At 38.8% G+C, this 24394-nt stretch overlaps 1 protein-coding gene across 12 annotated transcripts in view; it reads right to left on the bottom strand.

Moving 5' to 3' along the window:
- Positions 1-24394, bottom strand: part of PHF21A (PHD finger protein 21A) — a 131332-nt gene that overhangs the window by 81542 nt on the left and 25396 nt on the right. For 7 of the 12 annotated variants that reach the window (XM_061462269.1, XM_061462262.1, XM_061462266.1 and 4 more), the window contains exons 2-5: positions 18614-18654; positions 14704-14839; positions 9986-10018; positions 7880-7966 (exon numbers count right to left, since the gene is read on the bottom strand). In XM_061462269.1, the coding sequence (XP_061318253.1) occupies positions 7880-7966; positions 9986-10018; positions 14704-14757 (174 nt within the window). In that variant the 5' untranslated portion in view covers positions 14758-14839; positions 18614-18654. The remainder of the gene's footprint in view (positions 1-7879; positions 7967-9985; positions 10019-14703; positions 14840-18613; positions 18655-24394) is intronic. The other 5 variants (XM_061462271.1, XM_061462270.1, XM_061462268.1 and 2 more) reach the window with 1 other exon arrangement.

The raw sequence follows: 24394 nt of genomic DNA, 5'->3' as shown, positions 1-24394 counted from the left end.
ATGTCCCTGCCCGTGGCAGGGGTTGGAACTGGATGAGCTTTAAGGTCCCTTCCATCCCAAACCATTCTATGAGACTTAGTGAAACCCCATCAAGGGCATTCTTACCCTTTTATCCTTAAGGTTTGTTTGCTCTTCAAGCCCTTCAAGGCCCAAGCCCGTCATAGCCTCCACAATAAAATGAGAGAAAGCTCTCACAGTGGCTAGAGCAGGGAAGATAGCATTTATTCTAATACAAAAGGCAAACCCTAAAACAAGCTTTCCTAAGCACTGTACATGCATCTGGCCCTCTCATGCTTCCTTAGTATGCCATCTCCTCTCTAAATCACTCCCATAAAGGCACATTTCCTATTTATTTATCCAGTATCCAGAACAAAGGACCCCTGGTCCGCCTATAAAGGCCAGGACTGAACAGAAAGCAATTCCAAATTGGCAGCACGGAAGCAGTGTGAGAATACCACATTCACCTCAGTCCCTTTCAAAAATAAGCATGAAGAGCTGGAACTGAGTGAATTCACAAAGCACTATGAGGGAGCAACATGTAACCCAGATGCTGGAAAACACCACCTCACACTGACTGCCCTCGTCAGTCTTGTTCTTGGCATAGTACCATTAAATAAGATAATCTTTCCTAATACAAGTATTTTAGCCTACAGCTGTACTACATTCAGTAACTCATAGTTCAAAAAGCACAATTTCAGGAAGAAGCTTATTTTCAAATCAAGAACCAGGCAACAGAGAACAAACAGCAAAGACAAGTTTTTGCCTGCATTCTGAGCATTAGATGCAGTGTCTTTCTCTCTTCTCCCTTTCAAAGTTCAACAGTTTTCAGAACAGCCGAAACAACTCCAATAGGGACTAAAGACCCATAAGGGTCCAGAAAGGGAATCAAATCCAAGAATCTGCTAACACTGATACACTTGGAATAAATAAAAATGCTGTTTCTGTGGCTAAGAGGTTCCACCAAGGCATGCAGAATGGAGCAGAATGGGCTATTTTCATGTTTTCACTTATAAAACTTCATTAGTAGATCTAATCCTTTCTCCCAGCCTCCAACTAAGATGCCTTTAAGGGTGCTACACAAAACATCCTAAATCCCGGTCACCACAATCTGATGTTTCGCTTGTCTTTCCTCCAAGTATAAAAAGGAAAAGGAATAGCAGGCCTTGCAATAACTAGCGATGTGTGAGGTTATCCAGCAAGTCAAGACATGCAGGAGCACCTAATAACCAACTCTCCCCATCAGGATGGGATTTTGAAGGAAATACGATGGTTTAACTGCCCATTTTCTAGCTACAATGCTGATTTTCAAGCAGAGCAGGCTATTCAGGAGTTGTGCCTTGGCTTATATGAAGATGAAAGATGTATCCAACAAGGTTCAATTAAAAAAGTTCTTCAGCTGCATCCAAACCTGGCTTAAATACAGCACAAACTCTAAAATTAACAAATCGTGCCTAAAAAGCAGTGCTAAAAGAAGGGTAGCAGCAGTAGGGTGTGGAGGGTGTTTTGTTCTTTTTAATGATACCATTAAATGGTCACTTGCATTTCCTAAATTAAGTTACTCTGGTGCTAATGTATATTTAGATGGGCAAAAATTAAGTTCACAGACCAGCAGTGAGGAGTCTAGGTGGAGTTACACTAAGAGAAGAATGGGGAATCCAAGTTCAGATGCCAGTATGGGTTTAATCATGATTTAAGCATTACAAAAAGGTCTGAGAAAACTTAGCAATATTTCAGTCGTATGCAGGTGATTATAAAATCAGTTTTGCAAGAGAATTCGGGGCAAAAGAGGCTGTAGGGAGAGATGCATGCACTCTGCCTATCTACAATCATCTGTACAACGTTCAACATTCGCTTCAGCCAGTATATCTTGAGAATATGGGAGATGATAACTTAATGAGAAGTCATTATATTCACATTTTCCCACAAAATTTGGATGCAAATTAAATAAATACCAAAGATTAAAATAGTAAGCTCATGCAGATTTCTCAAGCAAACATTCACCTTCGAAACAGGTGCTGTTCACACTGATCAGAGGGTTCAAAAGGGTCTGATGATTCACAGAGGCTGTTAACTTACTTTTCCTGACATCCAGATAAACCAGTAGCTTTTGACAGGAAGAGTGACTACTTCAAGCTGTCTAAGAAAGGCAACTATAAATAGTCAATTACAGGAGGGGGAGGCAGATCAGAGTGTATCACTACAGGGTTTCATTATTAAAACCAAACTCTGGGAAGGTACAAAATTGTTTTTCCATGTATTTTAAGACTGCTTTATAAACAGTTGGCACAAATCAGTGCTTGCAGTTACATGGAATTAGCATATCTTTATCATTCATGCCATATACTTAAAGAAGATAGGTGTTTAGTAATACATACAGTTAGGGATAAACAACTGGAACTGAAATTAAGCATCACCTGCCTCGAGTTATTTGTTAACACACATTCATATTGCACACTTTCTCCATTACTGACAGAACAACTGGCATTTTAATATGCCCTTGATGGACCTTGGGGAAAGGAGGGATAAGAAACTCCAGGCAAAACTGGTAGGAAGAAGGAAGTGACTTCATTATTTATTTCCAAGCCCTAAAGTTCTCATGGTATTCATTAAGTGCATCTACAACATACGGGCATATCTTGCCTACCTTCTTATACAGAAGCATTTCAAAGTGCTCTTTCCTACCCATCAGCTGTGCCCAGTTTCCCTCCTGCTCTCTAGCTTTCCTGTGCTTCCTTTTCTCTCACCAAAACCCTGCCTTTCATCTTTACAGAACATGATGGAACATGTTCCGGGTACAATTTTTTGATAATGTGTTCAAAAAGCCTCTATAAAAATTCACCTTTACTTTGATTGACAAGCGTTCAAAAAGAACAGTCTCCCAGGATGAATTTATGCACATTACCAATCTTTTCATTACCCAGTTATGGTACCTGTAATAAATATAGCAACATTAATGCTTAAATCTATTCCTGACATCTTTTGAAGACTTAAATAACAAGTTTCCTTTGTCAGTCTAAACCACGTGTTTACATTTATTCAACTACATAAAACTATGGTTAAGTTACACTACCACTCTTAAAATCACCCCCAAACTCCCTATGCCATTACTTATGTATTTAGGGGCAAGGTTAAAAGGAGTCTCACCCTGAACACACAGGATTTAAAATAACCTCAACTACCTCCATTTGCTGTAAGCTTTAAATAGAAGCAGAATTTGAAGGAGGTGATCCTGCCCCTCTACTCTGCTCTCATGAGACCTCACCTTCAGCAGTGTGTGCAGTTCTGGCATCCTCAACACAAAGAAGACATGGAACTGTTGGAACAAGTCCAGAGGGGGCCATGAGGATGATCAGGGGACTGGAGCACCTCCTGTATGAAGACAGGCTGAGAAAGTTGGGGCTGTCCAGCTGGAGAAGAGAAGGCTGCGTGGAGACCTCATAGCAGCCTTCCAGTATCTGAAGGGGGCCTACAAGGATGGTGGGGAGGGACTCTTCATTAGGGACTGTAGTGATAGGACAAGGGGTAATGGGTTAAAACTGAAACAGGGGAAGTTTAGATTGGATATAAGGAGGAAGTTCTTTACTGTAAGGGTGGTGAGGCACTGGAATGGGTTGCCCAGGGAAGCTGTGAATGCTCCATCCCTGCCAGTGTTCAAGACCAGGTTGGACAGAGCCTTGGGTGACATGGTTTAGTGTGAGGTGTCCCTGCCCATGGCAGGGGGGTTGGAACTGGATGATCTTAAGGTCCTTTCCAACCCTAACTATTCTATGATTCTAATTCACTAGATTTGCCTATTCATAATGAAAGAGATAAGCTCATTTTTATAGTGTGCTTTTTTCCCATTTTATTCTGCAGCATCAACTACTCTTCACAGTAAAGTATGTTAAACTTTTTCCCCTCTGAAAAATAAACACACAAGTATCCCTATGCTATCAACTGAGTACTTTTCCATACAAGTCTATATGGCTCTTCAGAAATCAGAATAACAAAGGGATCCACTTTATTCTTTCCACGTCAAGAGCAAATGCATTCGAATACTAGTCTAGATTTCACAAGACTGTTTTCTTGAAGATGCAATGAATTTCTCTGCAACTACACTAAGAGACCTTTTATTTTCCTTTCAAACACAAGGGAAAGAGCCAGGCTATTACTTTAGGATACGCTTATCACATCTTTACCATAAGGTCAAAAGACTACCCCTGGAAGCTGTCTGCCACATTTAAGGTACAATGTTGCTCTGACTTTTCCACGAAATGGGGAGAAGAACAGATGTAGAAATTTCTCTGCATTTGCCGTGATACTGCTAAAATGTATTTGTTTGCGGCCCACTTCTTTCTTTACATTGCTTTAGTCAAATAAACACGACTTCTTCCTTGTCACTGGAAAAGAGTACTGTTACAATACATACTCAATGATGACATATCATATACCAAGATCTTATGGTAACTTTTTAATTAGCTATATATGGGAAGAAGTAGAAAAAAGGTGTTACTTCAAGATCACATCTCTCCTGCTCTTTTACATTAGCCCTGCTCTATCACAGTCTTTCCCTGCTGTCACGTAACTTCCACTCCACCTCCCCAAAGCAAAAAGAGTGCACACTGGTAAACTTCCTCATGGAAAAATTCAAGAATACAATTCTTTATGTGAACATATTTAACCCAGACAAAAGAGGAGTAGTGACAGGTCATTATAAAAGCCTACAAAACAGAATACCAAAGGAAGACACTCTCATAGAATACAAAGTGAAAGAAAGAGTGCTGACTCCTAACACTCTGGCTTTCTTACAAAGAAACATGAAAACATAATAAAACTGCCGCACAGCAAAAGAATTAATTCATATTTACAACCCAAGCTTCAATTTGGCAATTAAAACTGTTTGCAGACAGTGACTTTTGACTTCTCTTTAATGGAGAGCAGGGTGGGGGAAGAAAGAGGAAACCAGTTTAAAAACCCCTGCGTTCAGGTTCCCAGACTGCAGCACTCACATTTATAGGAACGAGATTGTTAAACTGACATCACCTTATTGCCCTCAGATTAGTAAAATAAGGTAAGCACAGTTTAGAACTCCACAGTAATAACAAAGAGACGAACAGAGGAAAATTACTGTCTGAAGGATTCATGTTTACTTGCCTTTAAAAGCAAGTTATCTTCAAGTTTTTCCTCTTTTTGTAGTTTTTCTTCCATAAGCTATCACAACCAGCATACACTGCTCCATCAGCTCTCAGGTGAAACAAATCAAAGCATTTATTTTCACCTCTTTCACATTTTCAAAAAGCATATGAATACATGACATACCTTCTACTATAGGAGTTGAACCCTGCATCAGCTAATGAATTCCTTCAGGTTTAAGCCTACACACTGCACAGCCTACTTGCTTTCCTTTTGTCCTTTGCCAGATCTCTTCAATTTCACAAACTTCCAAACAGAGCTGCCATTATTAATTCTCAGCAAGAAACCTAAGCCACACTGAATCACTGCAGCGACTGGCAGCAAGTGTCTGTGCTACTCTCACAATGCTTCAGAAATGGAGAGAAGTCCTAAAGCAGCTAAAAGCTTTTAGCTAACCTACCACTGGCTCAGTTCTTGCACAAGTCTTCATGCAACTTCACTAAATAAGAGAGCAAAGAAAAAGAGTTCATTAGACTGACATAAGATTGCAGGAGCCAGAAATACTGCGGTATTCTGCCTCTCAACATCAGGATATTAGCTCTACAGCACTGTCAAGGAGTAGGGACAGCCACACAGGCTGGAACTTGAGCTTTTAATGAAGTGTGAAAAACTAATCAAACAGTGACACTCATGCCTCCTGTCACTGTCCAGAGTGGAGTTGGGCCCTCAGAGTTTATTTCTTGGATGCCAGATATCAAGACTACTTACTTGGCTCTAAACAAGAGCAGAGATAACACATTTTGCACTCTTCCTCCTCAGAAATGCACTGCACGATGTAAAGCATTTATTTACTATGCAAAACCACACATTTCTCCATGCTGTGTGCAAATTAAGTTGTTGGATAATATTCTCCCCATAAAACAATTGATAATAATTATTTTTCCTAAAGAGAAATTAAAGTGAGAAGATGAGAAAAAAGGGGCTTTGCTGTAATCTCCAAGATGCTGCTCAGCTCTGCACTGCTAAGCCACAGATGTCTGTACCACAGAGACCTAAAAATAAGAGGCAGTGAGCATTTCTCTGCATTGGGAAGTTGTAGGGCTTTTTTCTAGAACTCACATTTGCCACGACCAATGCATTTTAGCACCCATACTTCATTAATACCGCTTTCATCTGGGACACGGGCAGCTCTGTGGTCCAGTCGTAGATATAACAAGATATTTAAACATCAACAGAGAAGTTCACTGTTCTACTGATAATCAAAACCATAAATGTATAATGAAGGAAGCTGGACTGTGACTGTATTGACTGTATTTTCTGTGTGGTAGAAGTGAAGTCAAAAACTTGCTTTTCAAAGTCTTCTGGAAACAGCCCATGTTCCTGCCATGAACGAGTGTGCTTTAGTTCACTGAGCTGTAATTTTCAGCAGAAAAGACAGAGTTGCATTTCTGGTGATGGATAATTGACAATAATTGTTATTATACACTAACATAACCTTCAAGAGTTATGAATCCAAGTTTAAAAGTTACAGTAAGACACACTCACTCATTTCTTACCTTCCCATCTCACCGTCCCTGCTGATCATGTGAACTCACAGTCAATATGATTTGCTTTGTGGCATCAAGGCAAGCTAACTCTGAAATTACCATGGGCCTCCAGAGCTTATCAGAGATTTCTGAAGCCGCTTGCTGTGAGACACAGCCACATGCAGAGCCTCATGCTGGTTTTAGAGAATAAATCATCTTCAAGAGAGGCATGCCACCACATCAGCAAAACCTCCATTTTTACTGAATTAGTATTCTCATTAAAAAATCATTTTCTTTATTATCCTTACGTGTGCCTTCCTACACTTACTGTTCCACTACTAAAACACACTGTAATTGTTTAGCAAACAATTTGTAGATAAACGTTAATCACTGTCTGCCCATTTCCTTTGGAAAGGTAATCCTCAGAACACATGCAGATAACAAGAGATGAATGCAGATATCTACACATGACACTGATGCATAACTCTATGCTTACCTATGCACATGTTCTTTCCCCTCCTCAAAGGTGTTATCTATTAACCTATTGGTTCTATTACTGACATAATAGCAATACAACTGACTCCTCAAGTGAGTTTAGTTTTGGAGGGCATTTTTGTTATTTTGAAAAAATCAGAACCAGTTTTGTGGATGTCTGTGTTACTTATTTTCCTTCTAGTTACCCACAAGACACATTTTCAAGTTCCACAACCTTTCTATTAAGTATTCAGTTGTAATTATTACTTACACTTTAGAACTGTCAAAGAGAATTCCTACTAAATAGCAAATGTAAGACAATTGTAGTATAATTCATCATGGTAAAAGCACATGGATTTCCAAACATCTATTATGTACCCACAACTGACATCAGTTTAGTTGTCTAGACACACAGAAAAATTCCAGCATCCTCATCCAGACAGTGTGGACCAACTTTACCTAAACCAGAACGGTCTGGCTTAGAGTAAGTTTCAAGATAATAATAAAGCAAGTGACAAAATTCATTCATTTTCCCAGCTCCCTTAATATAAAACATTAGTTTCAACACAAGAGAAATTGTTATAGCTTCCACCGATTACTCTAGTTGCTTGTTTGATAGAGTAGTAATAACTCAAATCAAATACAAATCAGAAGCGTCTGGCTGCTCATACCTATTTTTGCACTTAAAAATTTAGCAGCTCTCTTGGAAGCTGGGAAAAGTGAAATCTTTGGAGCAAGGTGTTAAAAATCCATCTCTGTTTCCCTACCTGTTTCTCACTCAGAGCTGTGATTTTGGCTTGAAGTTCATGAAGTTGTTTCTTCAAATCAGCGTTCTGATTAGAAAGAAAAAATATCTGTGAGAAAGATATTCCATTTGTTAACAGAGAGTAGTAGCAGGAAGGTGGTTTGTTTTTTTGTTTGAGTTTGTTTGTTTTGTACACTACAAACACAGCACCTCTGGATGTACAGGTACAGCCAATAAGATTCAAGAGGCTCAACAAAGCCTCCTTGGTTAAGACACTGAGTGCAACGATAACCAGAGAACTTTTCTAGCACTCAGAAACAACTCAGTTTGGAATGAAGATTTCATTAAAACATCCATTAGTGCTTACCATATTATAAAGCACATTTGTACATTTCATCAAGCTAACAAACATTTCTCATTTAATTTGTAAAGATATAATACAATAGTATTATATTGTTTACAGTAGCATGCTATGATGTATTACCTAAAGCATTACCACTTATGCTACTTATACAAAGACATTATCATACATTTGACTGTGTAGACCAGCAGCAAACTTATCTATTAAATCTTACTTGACATATGTGTCAAATGAAGACACACATTTCTTTATTTCTACGTACATTTATGCCTTAGACTGTATTTAAGAGAATTACGTTTGAATTAACACATCATTCATATCAGCACTTTGCTTACAATAGCACATTCTTAAACTTAAGATATGAAAGCCATAAACATCACTATAAGGATGCAGTCAGGAAACTATTTTAGCAGGATTATCTGTTTCTGACTAAAGCTAAAATATAAAAATCTGTCTTCACTTTAAAGCCTGTGAAACTCCACAGAAACGTGACAGGGAAGCAAAATTCCCTGATTTCTCCTCTTTCCCCCCACTATTCTTGTTCTTATTTATGTTGTAAATTCTTTACACTAGATTACGCAGGTTTTCTGTGCTGCACTAAAACATAGTTCCTGTCATTAGTATCCTTAAAGGAACTTCATGCTCAGGACAACTTCCCTATCCTCCATATAATTTTGAAATGCATTACAGTCTCAGTTTGTAGATAGTCTTCTCCAATATACACACAATTCCAGCAAAACCAGATACTGACCAGTTATCCTCCCTTCTTCTAGATTCCACTTAATAATTGGGGATTAAAATGCATTATGAGCATTGGAAGCAGGGACTAGATTTACTCTTCCTGAACTGAAAGCAAATTGCCCTGCAAGTTTATCATTAGCAGACTTTCCCAACAAGTAAGAGTAGCAGACCTTACCCAGATGCCATCAGAATAAGGAAGTTCTACAAAGCAGATTTTCCAATACCACTCCCTGTTCATCCCCCCCTGTCAGGGGCCTAACTACTTCACTGTTACAAAAAGCTGTCTTTGCACTCCACTGAGCTCAGAAAAACATATGCTTAAAAACTTCTATGACATCCAGCACTGTATGGGGATGGAAACACGTCATAGCAAGCCTCAAGGGAGCTGCCTTTATCCCTCTACTCAACATTTCAAACTGGTTAGAGAACTCCACAGAATTCGTTCAGCACACTGGAGTGCTTAACTGCTGTGCAAGACAACCCAGTCTTGTTCCACAGCCACTGAGAAAGGGATGAATTCTGCTGTCTATGTATAATCTAGCTTCAGTAGCTCAGAAGCATCTGAATTCCAAGTGCCCACTTTCTGGACACTACAGTGCTGAAGCTGGATACTTAAAACAGGCAATCTGAACACAGCCTTAAGCTACATGCTCTATTTGGACAAAATTCATTGGACAGAATATCCTATCTCTTCTTGTACAACCTTCTGATACTCAAAAAAATGAAGAAAGCAAATTCTAGTGCTGGCAGATTTTATGAAGAGCAGCTTCCAATAGAATCAGAAGCCTACTGCATGTTTAAACTGCACCATAGTCTGCAAGAGTTACATGATTTAAACTACGAAGGAGTCAAAAGGCTCCATAAAGCTAAAAGTACTGGTTTTGTTTAAAACTATCAGCAGTCATTCTAAGCACTGTGATAGCAGGTAGAACATGACTGAGAAATATCTACAATTTTCAAGCTTCATGCATTGTTACTTCCTTTATTTTTAAGGCTAAATAATGCAATATAAATCTCAATAGTTACCTGCGGATCTTGCTTCATTTGGGCAACCAATTTCTAGAAAGAAAAAAGATGCAACAACACAATTTCATTATGGATCTTGTTTAAGAGTTGAAAATTCAACATTTTTAAGAACTTTTGTAAAAGCAAACTATTCAGTTTACACCATTTCAACAAAAAGGCCTGAAATCCATCATTTCCAACCCATCCTAATTAATATAGTAAGACTACTGCACTAAGCCACCACTTTTGCTGCTTTTCCCAAACAGCTCTTGAACAAGTGATGTCTTTTAAGGACAATTTAAGCCAGCTGGGTAAAATAATCTAATAGCTGTGTCTCCTCTAGAACTGCTGCCTTCTTTGCTTGCAGTCACAAGAAACACAAATCACAAATAACTGCTGCAGGCACAAAAGCTGTTTGTATATTCAAGAGCAGAATGTCTCAAGTACTAAGGGTCCGTCCATGTGTTGGCTTGGCTGGTACCACATGGAAGACCCATGTTCCAAAGTATCTTTGCCACTTTTCTCCCTCAGAGAGAGATTGAGATCATTGTAGCATAGATGCCCTCCACATCCAAAGGAAAGCAGACAGATGGTTACCATTCACTATTCTTCCTCCTTCACTTCATTCAGGCAGCTGCAGGAGAAAGCTGTCTATTGCTAAGCAAGGAAAAAGTTACCAGGCTGTCACCAAAGAAAACCAGGGCCCAGGATGAAAATGCTATGTGAACAGAAAATTGCCAGTTTCTTTTTTGGTTACAGCCACATTTATTCATCACGTTGCTACGTCCTTTCCACATATGCAAAGAACCATGTAAAGTTTGTACTTTCTTCCCTATTTGCTCTTCAGAATCAAGAAAAGGAGTGCGAAACAGAAGGACAAAGCAAGAGAAACATGTTTCATTCCACCTGCACTGATACCATTCCGAGAACTCAGACTTTGACAACTAATTAAAGTTTATTTCATTTCACATCCTAAAAATGGTTTTAACTATAAAAAGTGTAACAGAAAGAGAATTCTGCATCAGACCACAGGTTTACCTGCTAAATTTTCTTATCAAGCAGAGGCATCAGCATGATGCCTGTGCTGGACAAGCACAGAGTGTTATTTCCCATCTTTAAGGAATCTGTATCTCTGGTGTCTTTAAAGATTATGTCTTAGGTTTAACAGCTAGTAACACATTTCTTCTTCCATTAATCTGCCTTAATTACTTTTGGACTCAGGCAAATACTCGAGATTCTGTGACAGTAAGTTTCAAGTTAAAGTACAGGACTCTTATGTAAAAGGACCTCCTTTTCCTTTTGAATCTGCTCCTGATAATGCAAGTGCAAGGGCAAACAGAACCATGGAAAACCAGCTTTGACTCAAGTCAAGAGGAGTTGGAAGTTAGACTCAATGACCCTTATGGGTCTCTCCCAAATCAAGATATTCTATGAATCTATGACTGTTTCTCTATTCAACTTCCTCCTACATTTTTTTCCACACCACATATTCCATAGTCATTGCTCATCACACTGGAAGTCTCCTCGTGCAGGAATCAATCCAGTGCTGGGATTACTCTTAGCACTCTTCCCTGCACTTCTCTAATTCATCTCTATCATCTGGAGACAAAGTTTAAAACTACAACATTGAAGTACTCTGACACTGCAAGCGCCAATAGCTACTTCACAGGCTGCTACTGCAGATGTAAAACCAGGACTGCTTTTCCAAAGTGCACCACTTGGCATTTATCTACACTTAATATTATTGTTTTATCATGCTGCCATTCAGTGTCACAGAGCTAAGGTGTTATATTACCCTTTTGCTTGCATGCTTAGCTTGTTTTCCCTTGGTGCTTTCTGCCAGATCAGAGTTTGAAGAGCAACAAATCTGTTAGTTTTTGTACAAAGCGCTTGCACAAACTCAGCCATGAGACAGTACAGTCAGTGACTGTAAACTATTCATCAAATATTGTTAAATCTAAGGATCACACAATACCACATCATCCAACCATAAGCAAATAAAAATATAATGCTCTTTTGCACTGCCCCCTGAACTCAAACTAAATTTAAGGTATTTTAAAAGCTAATGGTATTTTCAGAAAAGCAAAAGGATGTTTTGGGTTTTCTCCACACACCAGCTCAAAGAATCATCCATGAAACCCAACCCTTCTGTGAGAACAGCTAAATACAACTCCTTGAACACCTCTTGTGATCAAAGCTGTGAAGAGCAAACGGTTTCAAAATAACATTCATTAAGCCAGCACAGTAGCAGAATTGACTCCTTGTCCTGGCTTCTCAGGATAAGCAACAGCTTTGGCATGGAAAACACCTGAATATTCAAACTGTGCTCTGATACAGCAAGTGACCTGGTCAGACTTCACCTATGGAGGATTCTTTGATCATTGAAATGAAGCAAAAAAACAAGCTTTTTCTGAACAGCTCAACACCTCCTTTGGGTATTTTAAGATACACTTTGCCAAAGTAGCAGTATAAAGCTTCAGGCAGAGTTCTGGAGGTGAACTGGAATAGGCAGGAATCAAGGAGCTATTCTACAAATAAAAATACAGTCATACTGAGCATCCTTTTCACACCTATGTGAGCAGTCACAGGTAACACGCTGCATCAGGAAGCTGGGAGGCTTTGCTCACAGCACAGAGCTGAACTTTGTATGCTCATCACAGACACTCATCCACCACTTACAAGGGGATGGCAAACTATGGCTGTATGAGAGTTGGCAAGCTTTTTTGAAGAGTCTTCAGAAAAAGAAACACTAGATAAGTAAAATGTAAGTAAGACAATTCTCCACAATCCTGAGCAATGTCAAGAGTGGAACTAGATGATCTTAAGGTCCTTTCCAACCCTAACTATTCTACGATTCTATACTGTATCTCTAAATTACAAAATCCAAAGATATACAATATAGCTCAAGCATTTAATGGGAAGATTTCTTTGTGTGTGTGTGTGTGTGTGTGTGTGTACGCATGTATAAAACCAGTTCCATTTCTGTCAGTGGCCATTTGACAAGCAGAGTAGTAACCACTCCAGCACAGTTCAAGAGAAGTTTACTGAAGCACCCAACATGTTGCTGCAAGTGTTATTTTCCACTGTAAACATTTAGACTTCTTCTTAGCCCTGATTACTGGAACATACAGTATCATGAAGAAAAAAGCCAGCCTTCTGCTGTAATGACTTGTCTAGTTTCAGCAACTAGATCTAAATTTAATTAGAGTTGGTCTCATGGCAGAGCTCACTTTTAATGAGGACTGGGCAAAGCTAAGACAAACAGGGTCAAACAACTTTGAAGTTGTTAAAAAAAAACTAGAAAGTCCTTTTGGACATTTTCCAGTCTTCATCCCTGTTTGTCATCATCATCATGAACAGATGCTAAAGATTACTGAAAACTCACAGTCTAAAAGTTTTTTGTTAAGCAAAAAGGCAAATGAAGATACACACGAGGCAGATTCTGTTCTACAAACCTAAGTATGACTAACGTTTTGATCACCATACAGCAGATAAGACTTGGAAAAAAACACTGACTGGCCTTAAACATTTTAATGCCTGCAGCAAAATGCCCCAGGCAATCTTTGAATTTCCTTACCTACCTAACTTCATTGAAGCTTTGAATTCAAAGGCCTTGGAGTTTGGTAAGAGCAAAATACTCCGTAGTTCTGTAAATTTATCTTTAGCTTTTTCAAGTTTTCCTCCCCATCTGAAAGTTGTATTTTGTTAAAGTATACATTGCTTCAGTTTCCTAATCTGCCCATTCAAGTTCCTGCACTATGTTCATCATTGCAGCAACTACTAAACGAGCCATCTAGAACACTTGTTTAGACAAGTCACCAGGTAATTTGGAAATATTTTGCAACTGTTATATGATAGGTTACACCAATCAGCATAACCTAGCATGTATTTCTTTTAGCCACTGTGTAACAGTTGTGAGCTTCAGATATCCAACAGAAACACCCGGATAACTGTCTTTGGAAAAGGTCTCGTATATAAATTTAACATTACAAGCTGGCAGCTACTCTGCATTTATGGCTGGAGGAGTTTTGTTCCAGGAATTAATAAGCATATGTCATATAATCATAGAATGGTTTAGGTTGGAAAGGACCTTAAGATCATCTTAAAGGTAAGAGAGATTTCCAAACCCTCTTTTATGTTTGATAAATTATGCTTTAGTAGTAGTAGTATTTCTCATACTGTAAAAGAATGGCAACCTGCAACTCTATTGCCATATAGTATTGGACTAGCTACTAGTAAAAATACCCAAAAAGCAAAAATTTGAGGCCAAGCACTACATTTTGGTTAGCAGAACAACACAACTGCAAGTTTAGAAGGTACTAAAGTAGAAGACACTCCAGAGGAGAAGCACCAGGTGAGACTATGCAGCACTATGCTATTTCACTTCAAAGTTCCTCTACCATATTCTTCCGCTGCCAACTGAATGCTGAAGAAACTTCCAGACAGAAACTGCTGAATATGGAGTTTTCAGAATGTTTTTATCACTGGAGCAAAGTATTAAAAGGAAAAAGAAATGCCCACCCACAGCCCGATACGGAGATATTTCACATTCGCTAAAACTCAGCAGGTACTGGGGTCAAAATGCAGAGTATAAAATCCTAAAGTAGCTTCATGCTTATAAAACAATTATTACTATAGTTGTAGTGCTATTACTTAATGCTACCATTAATAGTAATTCTATCGACAATACTGATGCTGCTTTAAGTTTAAAGTCAAAAGCAAGAAAGAATACGAATTACCTGGTGAACCTGAATTTCCACTTTCAGAGCCTCCTGTAGAGTCTGCAGCTCCATTCTCTACCTTCTCCACTTTCTCTAAAAGTGTCTTTGCTGATTCCAGTGCCTTTAGTTTGTGGTTTCCTCTTTAACACCAGTGCTGTAGAAAAATATAAGGTTTTCTTTTGGTTAGTGAAGGGCAGAAGTCAAAAAGGAGGTAAAAGAGCAAGAATTCAGTAGCAAACTATGTGCAACTGCAGCTTTCTAGCCTAAACACAAACAATCTTTCCAACACAAGAACTCTACAGGCTGTACGAAACGCCTACCTTGGAGTCATTTAGCCAAATTTGTTACTTCTCACATATCGCAAAGTTGACATACTTGTCCCTTATCTTAGTTTGCAGGCAGCTATTTCCTACCAATATCCTACCGCAGTTGCATATTAAATCAGACAAAAATTAACTACCGAGAAGGTTTTAAAAATCTGGGTAGATGAGAAAAATATTTCTGGAGACAAAAATTCTGCAACCCCAACAGCAATGAATTGTTAAACAGAACGTACTGCATTAGCATACTTCCATGATACTACAGAGCTGTTCTTAGATGGGATGGCATGCATGCAATTTGACTGAACAATGTTAGTATATTAATAACCCACTGCTCAAAGTTAGTGCTGAGTTAGTCACTTCTGTTGAAACCTATTTTGAAGGAACACAAGATTGATATAAAGCAGCAGAAGACTTTTTCAAAACCATTAATTTTTAAGTCTTTTTAATCCCGGAATTCTACTTGTAGAACGTGAGTACGAGTTTACCATCCTCATTTGTACTACAAACAAATTAATCCCTCCAACCTCTGACATACAAAAGCTTTATCAGCCATACTTCTAAAAGCCTTGGAAGTTGGACAAGAGATTTTTGCTCATAAATACGTTAAATGTATCAGCTTCTGAAATAGGATTAAGACTCCCATATGCTCACACATCACAATGGAACCGGTGTAAAAACATCTATAAATACATACACATAAAAGCCATCAGAAAACATACTATAGCAATCTTTGCAGGCACTTTTCCATCCAGATACCATCCATTAAAGGATTGCTGAAGTGTTAAAATAGTTCCTATTCTTTTAGTTTTTGAAAATTGCTCACAATTATTGCACAGGTATTGTAGCCAACTCGGAGGCTTTCTTAACGGGACTTCATTGCTTTCAAAAGGATATTGACAGTTTAGATTGGACATGTAGGCTGTAAAAGGAGAATAATTGTCAAAAGTTAAAGACTTTTAACGTTGTCTCACTACAGTAAACTGAAGTGGTGGACAAGTTTGTGAACTTCTGAAAATGAAAGGGGGGTAGAACAGGAGGGGGTATTCGCTTATTTAACTTAGTTGTTTCTCTTTCCAAACTGAAATATGTTACAAAAAGAGAGGACGACAAAGGGGCTTAAAAAGCATTATATTTAAACTCATTCTCTGTCAGTGCTGTCTGCTGTTAAAGTTACTTATTTAAATAACAAAGGCTCGATCAGATTCTCTAGTCAACACGTGAAATGACCTTCTGCAAGGGCCTCTCCCACATGTGACATAGATGAGCAAAACCAGCTGCCGTTGCAGCACTACTCTCTATAAAATTGTAATTTGTATCAAGGGATACATGGAAATTACATATAGTTCCCTGTTCTATTACCACAAACACTAATGAGAAAACAGAATCCTGGATTATTACTTCCACTCACTGACAAGAACAACTATAGCCTGCATTAGGACCCTTAGCACTGCAGTTTTGAAAGAAACCATGCTTCAAGAAGACACGTGGGAGGCTGGATAATGGAAACTGAACCCACTCCAGAGGGAAAAAGCCTTTTAGAAGCCTTGGAAATTCAGGGTTTGGGTAAAGATACAGATACGTCTGGTGTCTTCAACAAATGAGAATAACTCCTGATGAATAGCTAGTACCACTCTGTAACTATGTAACTTTACAGTTTAGCACAAAACAGCAGAGGAGAGTCCTCTCAACTGGGAATGCAAACAGTATCTGTAATTTTAACACATGTGACTGTAAAGCTCACTACTAGGTCATGGGAAAAATGACATGTACTTCTGTAAAAGATCAAGCAACTACGATTAATGCACAACTTATTTTGACCGACAGGATTTGTAGTATTAAAGGTTCATAAAAACTAATCCAACCTGATTTCACAGATACCTGGAACAACTAGAAAGGCTTTTTCTTTCCTTCCTAAAAAACAGTTTTTAAGAGATTTAAGAAAAAAGTGGTAGTGCTTTGCAGAAGGAAGTGGATGCTCAGCCCAGCCGTGTTCACAGGGGTGAAGACACGAACAACCGTAATTCATTTAAAAAACTTTGTTGAAGTTGCTGATTTCTGGACATGACATATATAAAGTTGTTACTCGACTGTACTGCTCTAGAACTAAAACACTCTGGAACATGCACTTGCAGCTTTCCTTCCTGAGAAATAACTCTCCAACTTTACCCATGTGCAAAAATTCCCCTGAAGTACTTTAAACACTTATCCAACGTGATCGTTCCTTACCTCCAACAAATCCTAGGCTGTATCTTTCTGGTTTATGTAATGTCTAGATATATCTGTGAGGGCAGCTGATTATATATTGTGATTATATAACAATAAATCTTGCTAGTATTCCCTTTGAAAGGAGGTACGTAACTACATAAGCCAGGAGTCACACAGATGGTGTGAGTGCAAAATTCTTCTGTATTTTGAACATTTATTCTTTCAGACTTAACTTCAAGAAAAGATTTAAAAACTTAAGTCCTGTGACATTATAAACTACCTAGAATACCACATGCAAAAATGTATAAAGTCATCTCTAGATTAATTATAAAACATACTGCATTTTCCACTTTATTCTTATGACAGTGGAAATAGTTCAGTTAAAAAGCCTGTAGATGACTGAAATTGCATGGATGGGTTGGTCTGCAAACGTCCTTCATCCCACTCGTTTTTAAAGGAAAACATGCAAACACCTTGTTTGATGCTTGAATCATCTATTTCCAAGAGGAAAGCAGAGGACTGTGGAGTACCTGCATCCCTTGCACACCCAGACATACTTCCAGAATGAACACTGAGAGCAAGAGGTAAATTTGCCATTCCTTGGATTGACCGATTTCAACTTGGATTGATTTGAACTACTGGAGGCAGCAGCCCTTCATTCAGTTTCTTGCTAGCACTCATTTGTTATAAATAATCTCTTGTATCTTATGTAGTTGCTTCAGGACTTAAAATTTCATACTCAGATAAGTATACCAATGCACTGCAGTTAAGATAGTAGGTATTTATGTTTTATATATATATATACAGCTCTTCAGAGACTGAATCAAACCTTCAAATCTACAATAATCACTTAAGTGCATTAACACTTCTCTATTATCATCTCAAATACAATCCACACCAGAACCTCTAAAACATTACAACAGTATTTAAACTACAGCTATTTTGGAAACTACACTAGAAATACAGATGATGACAAGGTGTACAGATAGAAAAAAAACCAAAACAACCACACAAAAGCCTTGAATGCCTTCTCTGTGCATGGAAAGACTGATTAACTTTGAATTTTAGACAGAACTCTTTCTGCACCAAAAATCCCTTCAAATAAATCTGGTACTACACAGGGAAAAATATATATTTAAGGTTATTATTTTTGAGTAGATGAATTTAAATATCCTCAGTACTTACAGACCCTTGGGCCCAAATCTCAGCCCTGCACTGATTTTATTCATAGGACTGGGGTTTCCATCAGTAACATTTACTTCTTAAGTTTCATTTTCTGAATACAAGAACAGATAGGATTTCAGTTTCTGTAAACATCAAACTTTTCCAGGAATGGAGGCCAGCTCTTCCTATCATCTGTTCTTAGGTAAACCTCCTTAGCCCTGGCAAAGAGTACTTACCGGTTTCGAGGAAGTTATTCCCTTCAGCTCTCTACCTCCTCCTACAAAAGGAAAACAACAGTAAAAGATTATTACAATCAGCTTAACTACAGTTTGAAAGAGAAAAAAAGAGAATTCAAGCATTTGGAAAGTTGGGGAAGGAGTGGTTTGGGGTTTGGGAGAGGGATTTTGTTTGGTTTGTGGGCATTTGGGTTTTGGTAGGGTTTTTTTAAGTGCTGAAACCAACTATAAAATGCCACTTGGAAGGAAAAGCTGGGCAGGGAAAGCCAAGGAGACCTACAATTCTAATCTGGATTAAAATACAAACTATTACTGTCACTAGGGGAAGAAGAGATTACAGGTACAAGCTTTTCCAGTTCTGTGCAAGGCCTGTGTCCCCTTCCCCAGGGGGAAATACCTCCCCCCCATCTCATTTAACATCTAAATTACAACCCCTGTCACTTGCCCCATCTAAGTATGACAAGGTTACCCACCCCAGACACTTGGCCATCACCTCTGCTAGAGGCTATACCAAGACAAGAAAGATGGTAGAGCAGGTGGTGTGTCAGCAGTCACCAGAGCTCAAATCCCAGAGCACTAACGTAAACTGAAATCAATGGCAGTTTAAGCTAATACCCTAGGTCATGAACTGTGGAGGCTGAGAGGATACGCTGCCCGTTACACTGCCTGAGTCATGGGAAGAACAACCTTTAGCAGCAGAGCAAGGTACTACGTCTTAAATCATCCTCATATGAATCATAAAGGACTCGTGAGTCAGAGTCCTAAAAAGATAGCTGAAATATAAATGATAACTCATTTGCTCAATTACTTTCCCTGATGCTAAAAAAAGCCTCCAAAACACTCCAATTTTCTAGTAAAATACTAGAATATTAGTGTATTTTAAGCTTCAACTCCACACCTAACAAGATCCTCACAGACACGTTTCTAGCCACACACAAGTCATCACAGTGCTGAAGTTTAAGTCCCAGCCTTATAAATAGACACAGCAGTAGAAAGCCACATCATCATCATCTCTCGCTCAGTGGAGACCAGCACAAGTGGAGGAGTTCACATTTCCTAACCAGCAGAACCAGGATGCTGATGAATGCCAAGAATGGCAAAGAGAACAGGAAGCCTACTGCTGGGAGTGACTGGAAGTTGTGTCACTCCCCCAGCCTCAAATCTTGTTGTGTGCTTGGAACAACAAAATATAACAAAAAAATAAGTTGAGTTAATTTTAGAGTAATTTCAGGTTAAATAGCATCCAACTGCTAACATGGTAGGTTACAAACTGGTGAGCATGGACTGTTTTGAGGTTATATTCACATTAAGGGCTTTTGCTCTGGATGCTACAGAATTTGAACACTCCTCATTGTTAAGGGTGCTGAGGGTGTGATTCTCAACAAAAGCTAATTGTTTCTTCAATATTAAAACCTTAGTTATCACCTCCACCTCCCACTATCAGTCAGTTATTTAACTGGCTTAAAAATCTATACAGGAAGCTCTTTCACCATGCAAGCACTGGGCATCCCTCTTGAACAAACCACTACAACTGTATCTCCATGCTATTATTAATAATAACTGAAAAGGAATCTCACTGCTGTAGGTGACTAACTCTGGAAAGCTGAACAAACCAGTGGGTACTACACATCTGCAAATACAGCCTGAGAATAAAGGAGCATGATTTTTATTCTAAAAAAGAACAATATCAATGCACTTGTAGCACAAGCACACACATGAACTGGAGAGAAAATTGACACTTAAAAATAACAGCATGATTAACTGCTCCTTCCTTCCTTTTCCCCCCTTACATAAGGGCTCTCCTCCATAGCAGGACCTTACCTTCATCAAGGCTGAACTGTGCAGAATAAAGCTGCACAGTTACCAACCTTCCAACTGCATTTAACCACTCTGAAGGGCTGCAACCCTAGGCTGGGAGCCCGGGGACTCACGAGGATGAAGTTAGGAACACCAGGAGTTTAATCATGACTGACCAAGTGATTTGCTGTGTTGCCTTGGAGAAGTCACTTAGAGGGGACCTAGACAGGGAACGGAAACACATTTGCATCCTCCTCTGCACATAATTTACTACAGGGTTTTTTCTTAAGCATTTAGAACAGGTTAATGTTTGAAAGTCAAGCCTCTGGAAATACAAAATACTTTCGTTCTATCCTCATGCAAGTGTAGCTTTTTTACTGGCATCTGCCTCATTTAGCAGAGGGACAAGCTTAGAGAATCAAGTATCAGCTGAATAATTTCTTTTCATTCCGAGTTTCCAGTTTGCATGGCTTTTTTTGTTCAGTATCTAAGTGCTACCACAAAGAAAGAATTGGTTTCCTCATAAGCAGCACACAAACAACAGCCACAGGAAAAACTTGTGCCTGACACAGGCAAGTTTTTTCTCAGATAGGGAACTGAGACAGAGGAATGAAGAATAAACATACAAGATTGGCAACTCCAAGCATCTTAGACTTACATTTTCTACTACTCTTAATATTTATGGTAAAGACCAGTTTATGACCAATTAAATCTGTAGCTTTGGTTCTTGACTATTCTCTGCATTTGTGGCTACAGGGAACTAACTTGGAACAGTATTAATGAAAAAGGTATCAGATAAAATCTGCTCTACAGGTTAAATGAGATTATTTGTTTGCGGCAAGAGTACATACACAAACTCACAATGCCTTTCTCACTCACTACAAAACACATTAGGAAGGTTAAGACCACACAGCTCACAATCATTCACATCAACAGAGAAATCTAGAGCGTAGCATTTTCCAGGATTTAACAAAAACTCCAGCAAGTAGAAATGTATCCAGATCTCAGCTATTCATTTTACTGAGGTTGCCTTTAGAAGGCTCTAGAAACACATGCTGTAAAAAGCTGTGCAAGGCAGGAATCTGCCTGGCTCGCTCTCAGATTATTACAGTATATTCTACAACATTTGGGGGTTCGTAAAACCCCAGCTCTAGAAGTCATATTTCTATATCCACTTCTGCTTCCCAAAACCTACATAGGATTAGAAGAAAAGCCTGTGCAGTGCTTTCCTATGTTTATTGCAAGCTAAAAAAGCAATCAGAATTAGCACTAGCCAGATAAAATAATAAAGTGTTCGAAACAAGTTTTTCTTAGCGAGACCGACCATTGAGAATCTGATCGGCATTGAGAATCCTGTTAGTGCTACTAAACAGGAAGGGTAGTTTGATACATACATACACCTGAAGTAATATTCTCACCCCACACACGCATACCCAAAAAGGCTCTTGAACCTTTTCAACAATTCTATATAATACATGTAAGGAAAAATACATCAACGTTATCAAAACGATCATGTTCTGCAGATCAACTTCAAACTTCGTGTTGAAGTTTGTAAATAAGAAGAAAAGTTACTCACTTTGTGGGACTGTTACAAAAACACAGACCTCGAACATGAAACTGAGGACATCAGAAGAGCGGACACACGGCGGTTAAACATTTTCGCATACAGGACCTGAAGGCTTAAGACTGTTTCAGTGCTCAGTATCTGCATATTAAGATGTTTGATTACGTCACTCAGCTACTTATTCTTACATTCAAGTTACACAATAAAGCTTATGCTACTGCAACTAGAAACTCGCTTGGAAAAAGTGGGAGAAGTGACAAGTTACTTTTAGCCATTTTGTCAGCATTTTTCCTTACTCTAAAAGACAGCACACACTTAACTGTTAGATCACGTACATATAAAGTTCCTGATTAAAGTTACATCCCACATTACAATACTTAATTATGTCACTTTTTACATTTTGTCAATAGGACCTCAGTCTTGCTCAAGTGCAGAGGATGGACTCGGATGAGAAAGGTCTAATGGCTGTGCACAGGCAATTGTGAGCCCAATACTCTTTCACATTTCAGAGCATTGCTTGCCAGCCAGCATTAAGGGTAAAGCATTAATTAAAACTTATTTGGTGCAAAAAAATACCACACACAGAAGCTATTAACAGTATTGTCCAGACCTCTGTCTTCAGATGTGAATTCCTCAAAACTATAGCTCTTCTTTCTGTATTTGAAAGCCACCCTGCATATAGAGAGAACTCAGTATCTTCTAGGAAAAGAAATTGTAACAGTTATTTCACTGTGATTTTGACATCAGAAATGACACAACTTCTATTCCTCAACAGGACGGGATTTGTGCAGTCTCAAGAAGACAGAGCAAGCACAGCCCAGACAGGTGATGTACAAGCTCTTTTAAATGGCATTATTATAAGCTCACGTTTCAATGACCATCATTAGCAGAGCTGGTGCTGTCGCTTCCGTGATTAAAAACAAGGCTCCCGTGTGCCAATGCAGGGAATCTGACCTTGCCCATGTGCAGCAGCTGGTAGAACTCCCAGTCAGCCCAGTAACGTGTGCCAAGCAGGTGGTAAAGGGACAACAGGACTGCCCAAGACAATGGAGACTGCAGTGTCTAGCCATGCCTTCCAGTTTATCCATCTGCACAACTCCCTTTAACTTCTCCCTTCTTTCTTCCTATCCCCCTACAATCCCATGTTTGGCCTACTGAGAAGCTAGCATGAGGATGTTTTAAAATCTCAGCATCACCCCTCTCTCACCTGAGTACATTGAATGTATGTGGCTTTGCACTTTTTACTCATGCACAAACCCCTCTGCTTTGAAGAGTATTTCTCTAATCAGAGAAGCACCTCCTAAAGCCACTTTACACTTGAAAGGGAAAAAGGTTGCATAATTTAACTCACCAAGGATTAAGCATTTAAGCCATCTTTAAAATAAAACCCTCCTCCTCCCACTCCTCACACACATACACCTTCTAAAGGAAGGGGAGAAAGATGTTGCTGCGCAAATAACCAAACAGAACAAAATCAACCACAAAACCCAAAACCAAATTCAGTTCCTTGCTTTTCTCTTTCCTTCCATAAGATAAATAAGACATTCAGGGAAACTGTTTGGAGTTTTTTAATAAGCTAAACTAGATAATTATAGTAAATCTTTCTCTAACATATGACTACCAGTAAACCTGTCAGAAGTTCTTCCTGGCTTGATACTAAGCGTCCTATCTAACCCCTTCTGACATTCATAAAACCACGATCAGTACAATGCTGCTTTTTGCACCCAGAAACCATCGTATGGGGATGTTTTACAGCACTTGTTGCATTCAAAAGTTCTGGTACTGCAAATACAAACAAGAACATTACGCCTCACTTTGCTCACTGAGTTATTATTCACCAGTTCTTGGGTAAACACAAAACCACCTTCTATGCAGCATGGTTAAAATCCTGCTCATGTCAAAAGCTGGATGACCTCAACTTTAATTTCAGTGGACTGCTTTGCTATTTGGAAGGACTGTTTACCTATACATACACTAAGAGGAACCCCCAGGCCTAATTATGTCTATAAGTTAATGCTTTACTAACAGTGCAACAGCAAAGTGCCACATCTAAAGCTGAGAGCAAAGTAATTTCTTGCAAAAATGAAAATATTTACTTGATGGAAAGACATAAATCAGTCAAAGACAGAGCCTGGAGTTTTGTTCTACCACATAAAGTTGCTAAAAATGTGTTACCGGGTGGTTGTTTTGGGGGTTTGTGGGGTTTTTTTTTAGAAAAAGTTTAACAATTAAACGTCCAAAAATGTTCATTAATCTGGTATGTCTTAAATCAGGATTTCTTTTAAATCATTTTAAATGTGTTTTAAAAGTGTACCTATAGCTGGCAGGGGAAAAAGGATGAAAAGCTTAATAAAAGCCAGGAGTTGTGTGCTCCTAGCTATACTAGCCCATTAGCCCACAAAAGGAAATTATTTGGAGGA

Source organism: Pezoporus flaviventris, unplaced genomic scaffold (assembly GCF_033815535.1).
Source record: "Pezoporus flaviventris isolate CSIRO_AGI_PZ_B2104156 unplaced genomic scaffold, CSIRO_AGI_Pfla_v1 ptg000035l, whole genome shotgun sequence".
NCBI classification, from domain to species: Eukaryota; Metazoa; Chordata; class Aves; order Psittaciformes; family Psittacidae; genus Pezoporus; species Pezoporus flaviventris.
This window is presented reverse-complemented; position numbering and strand designations above follow the sequence as displayed.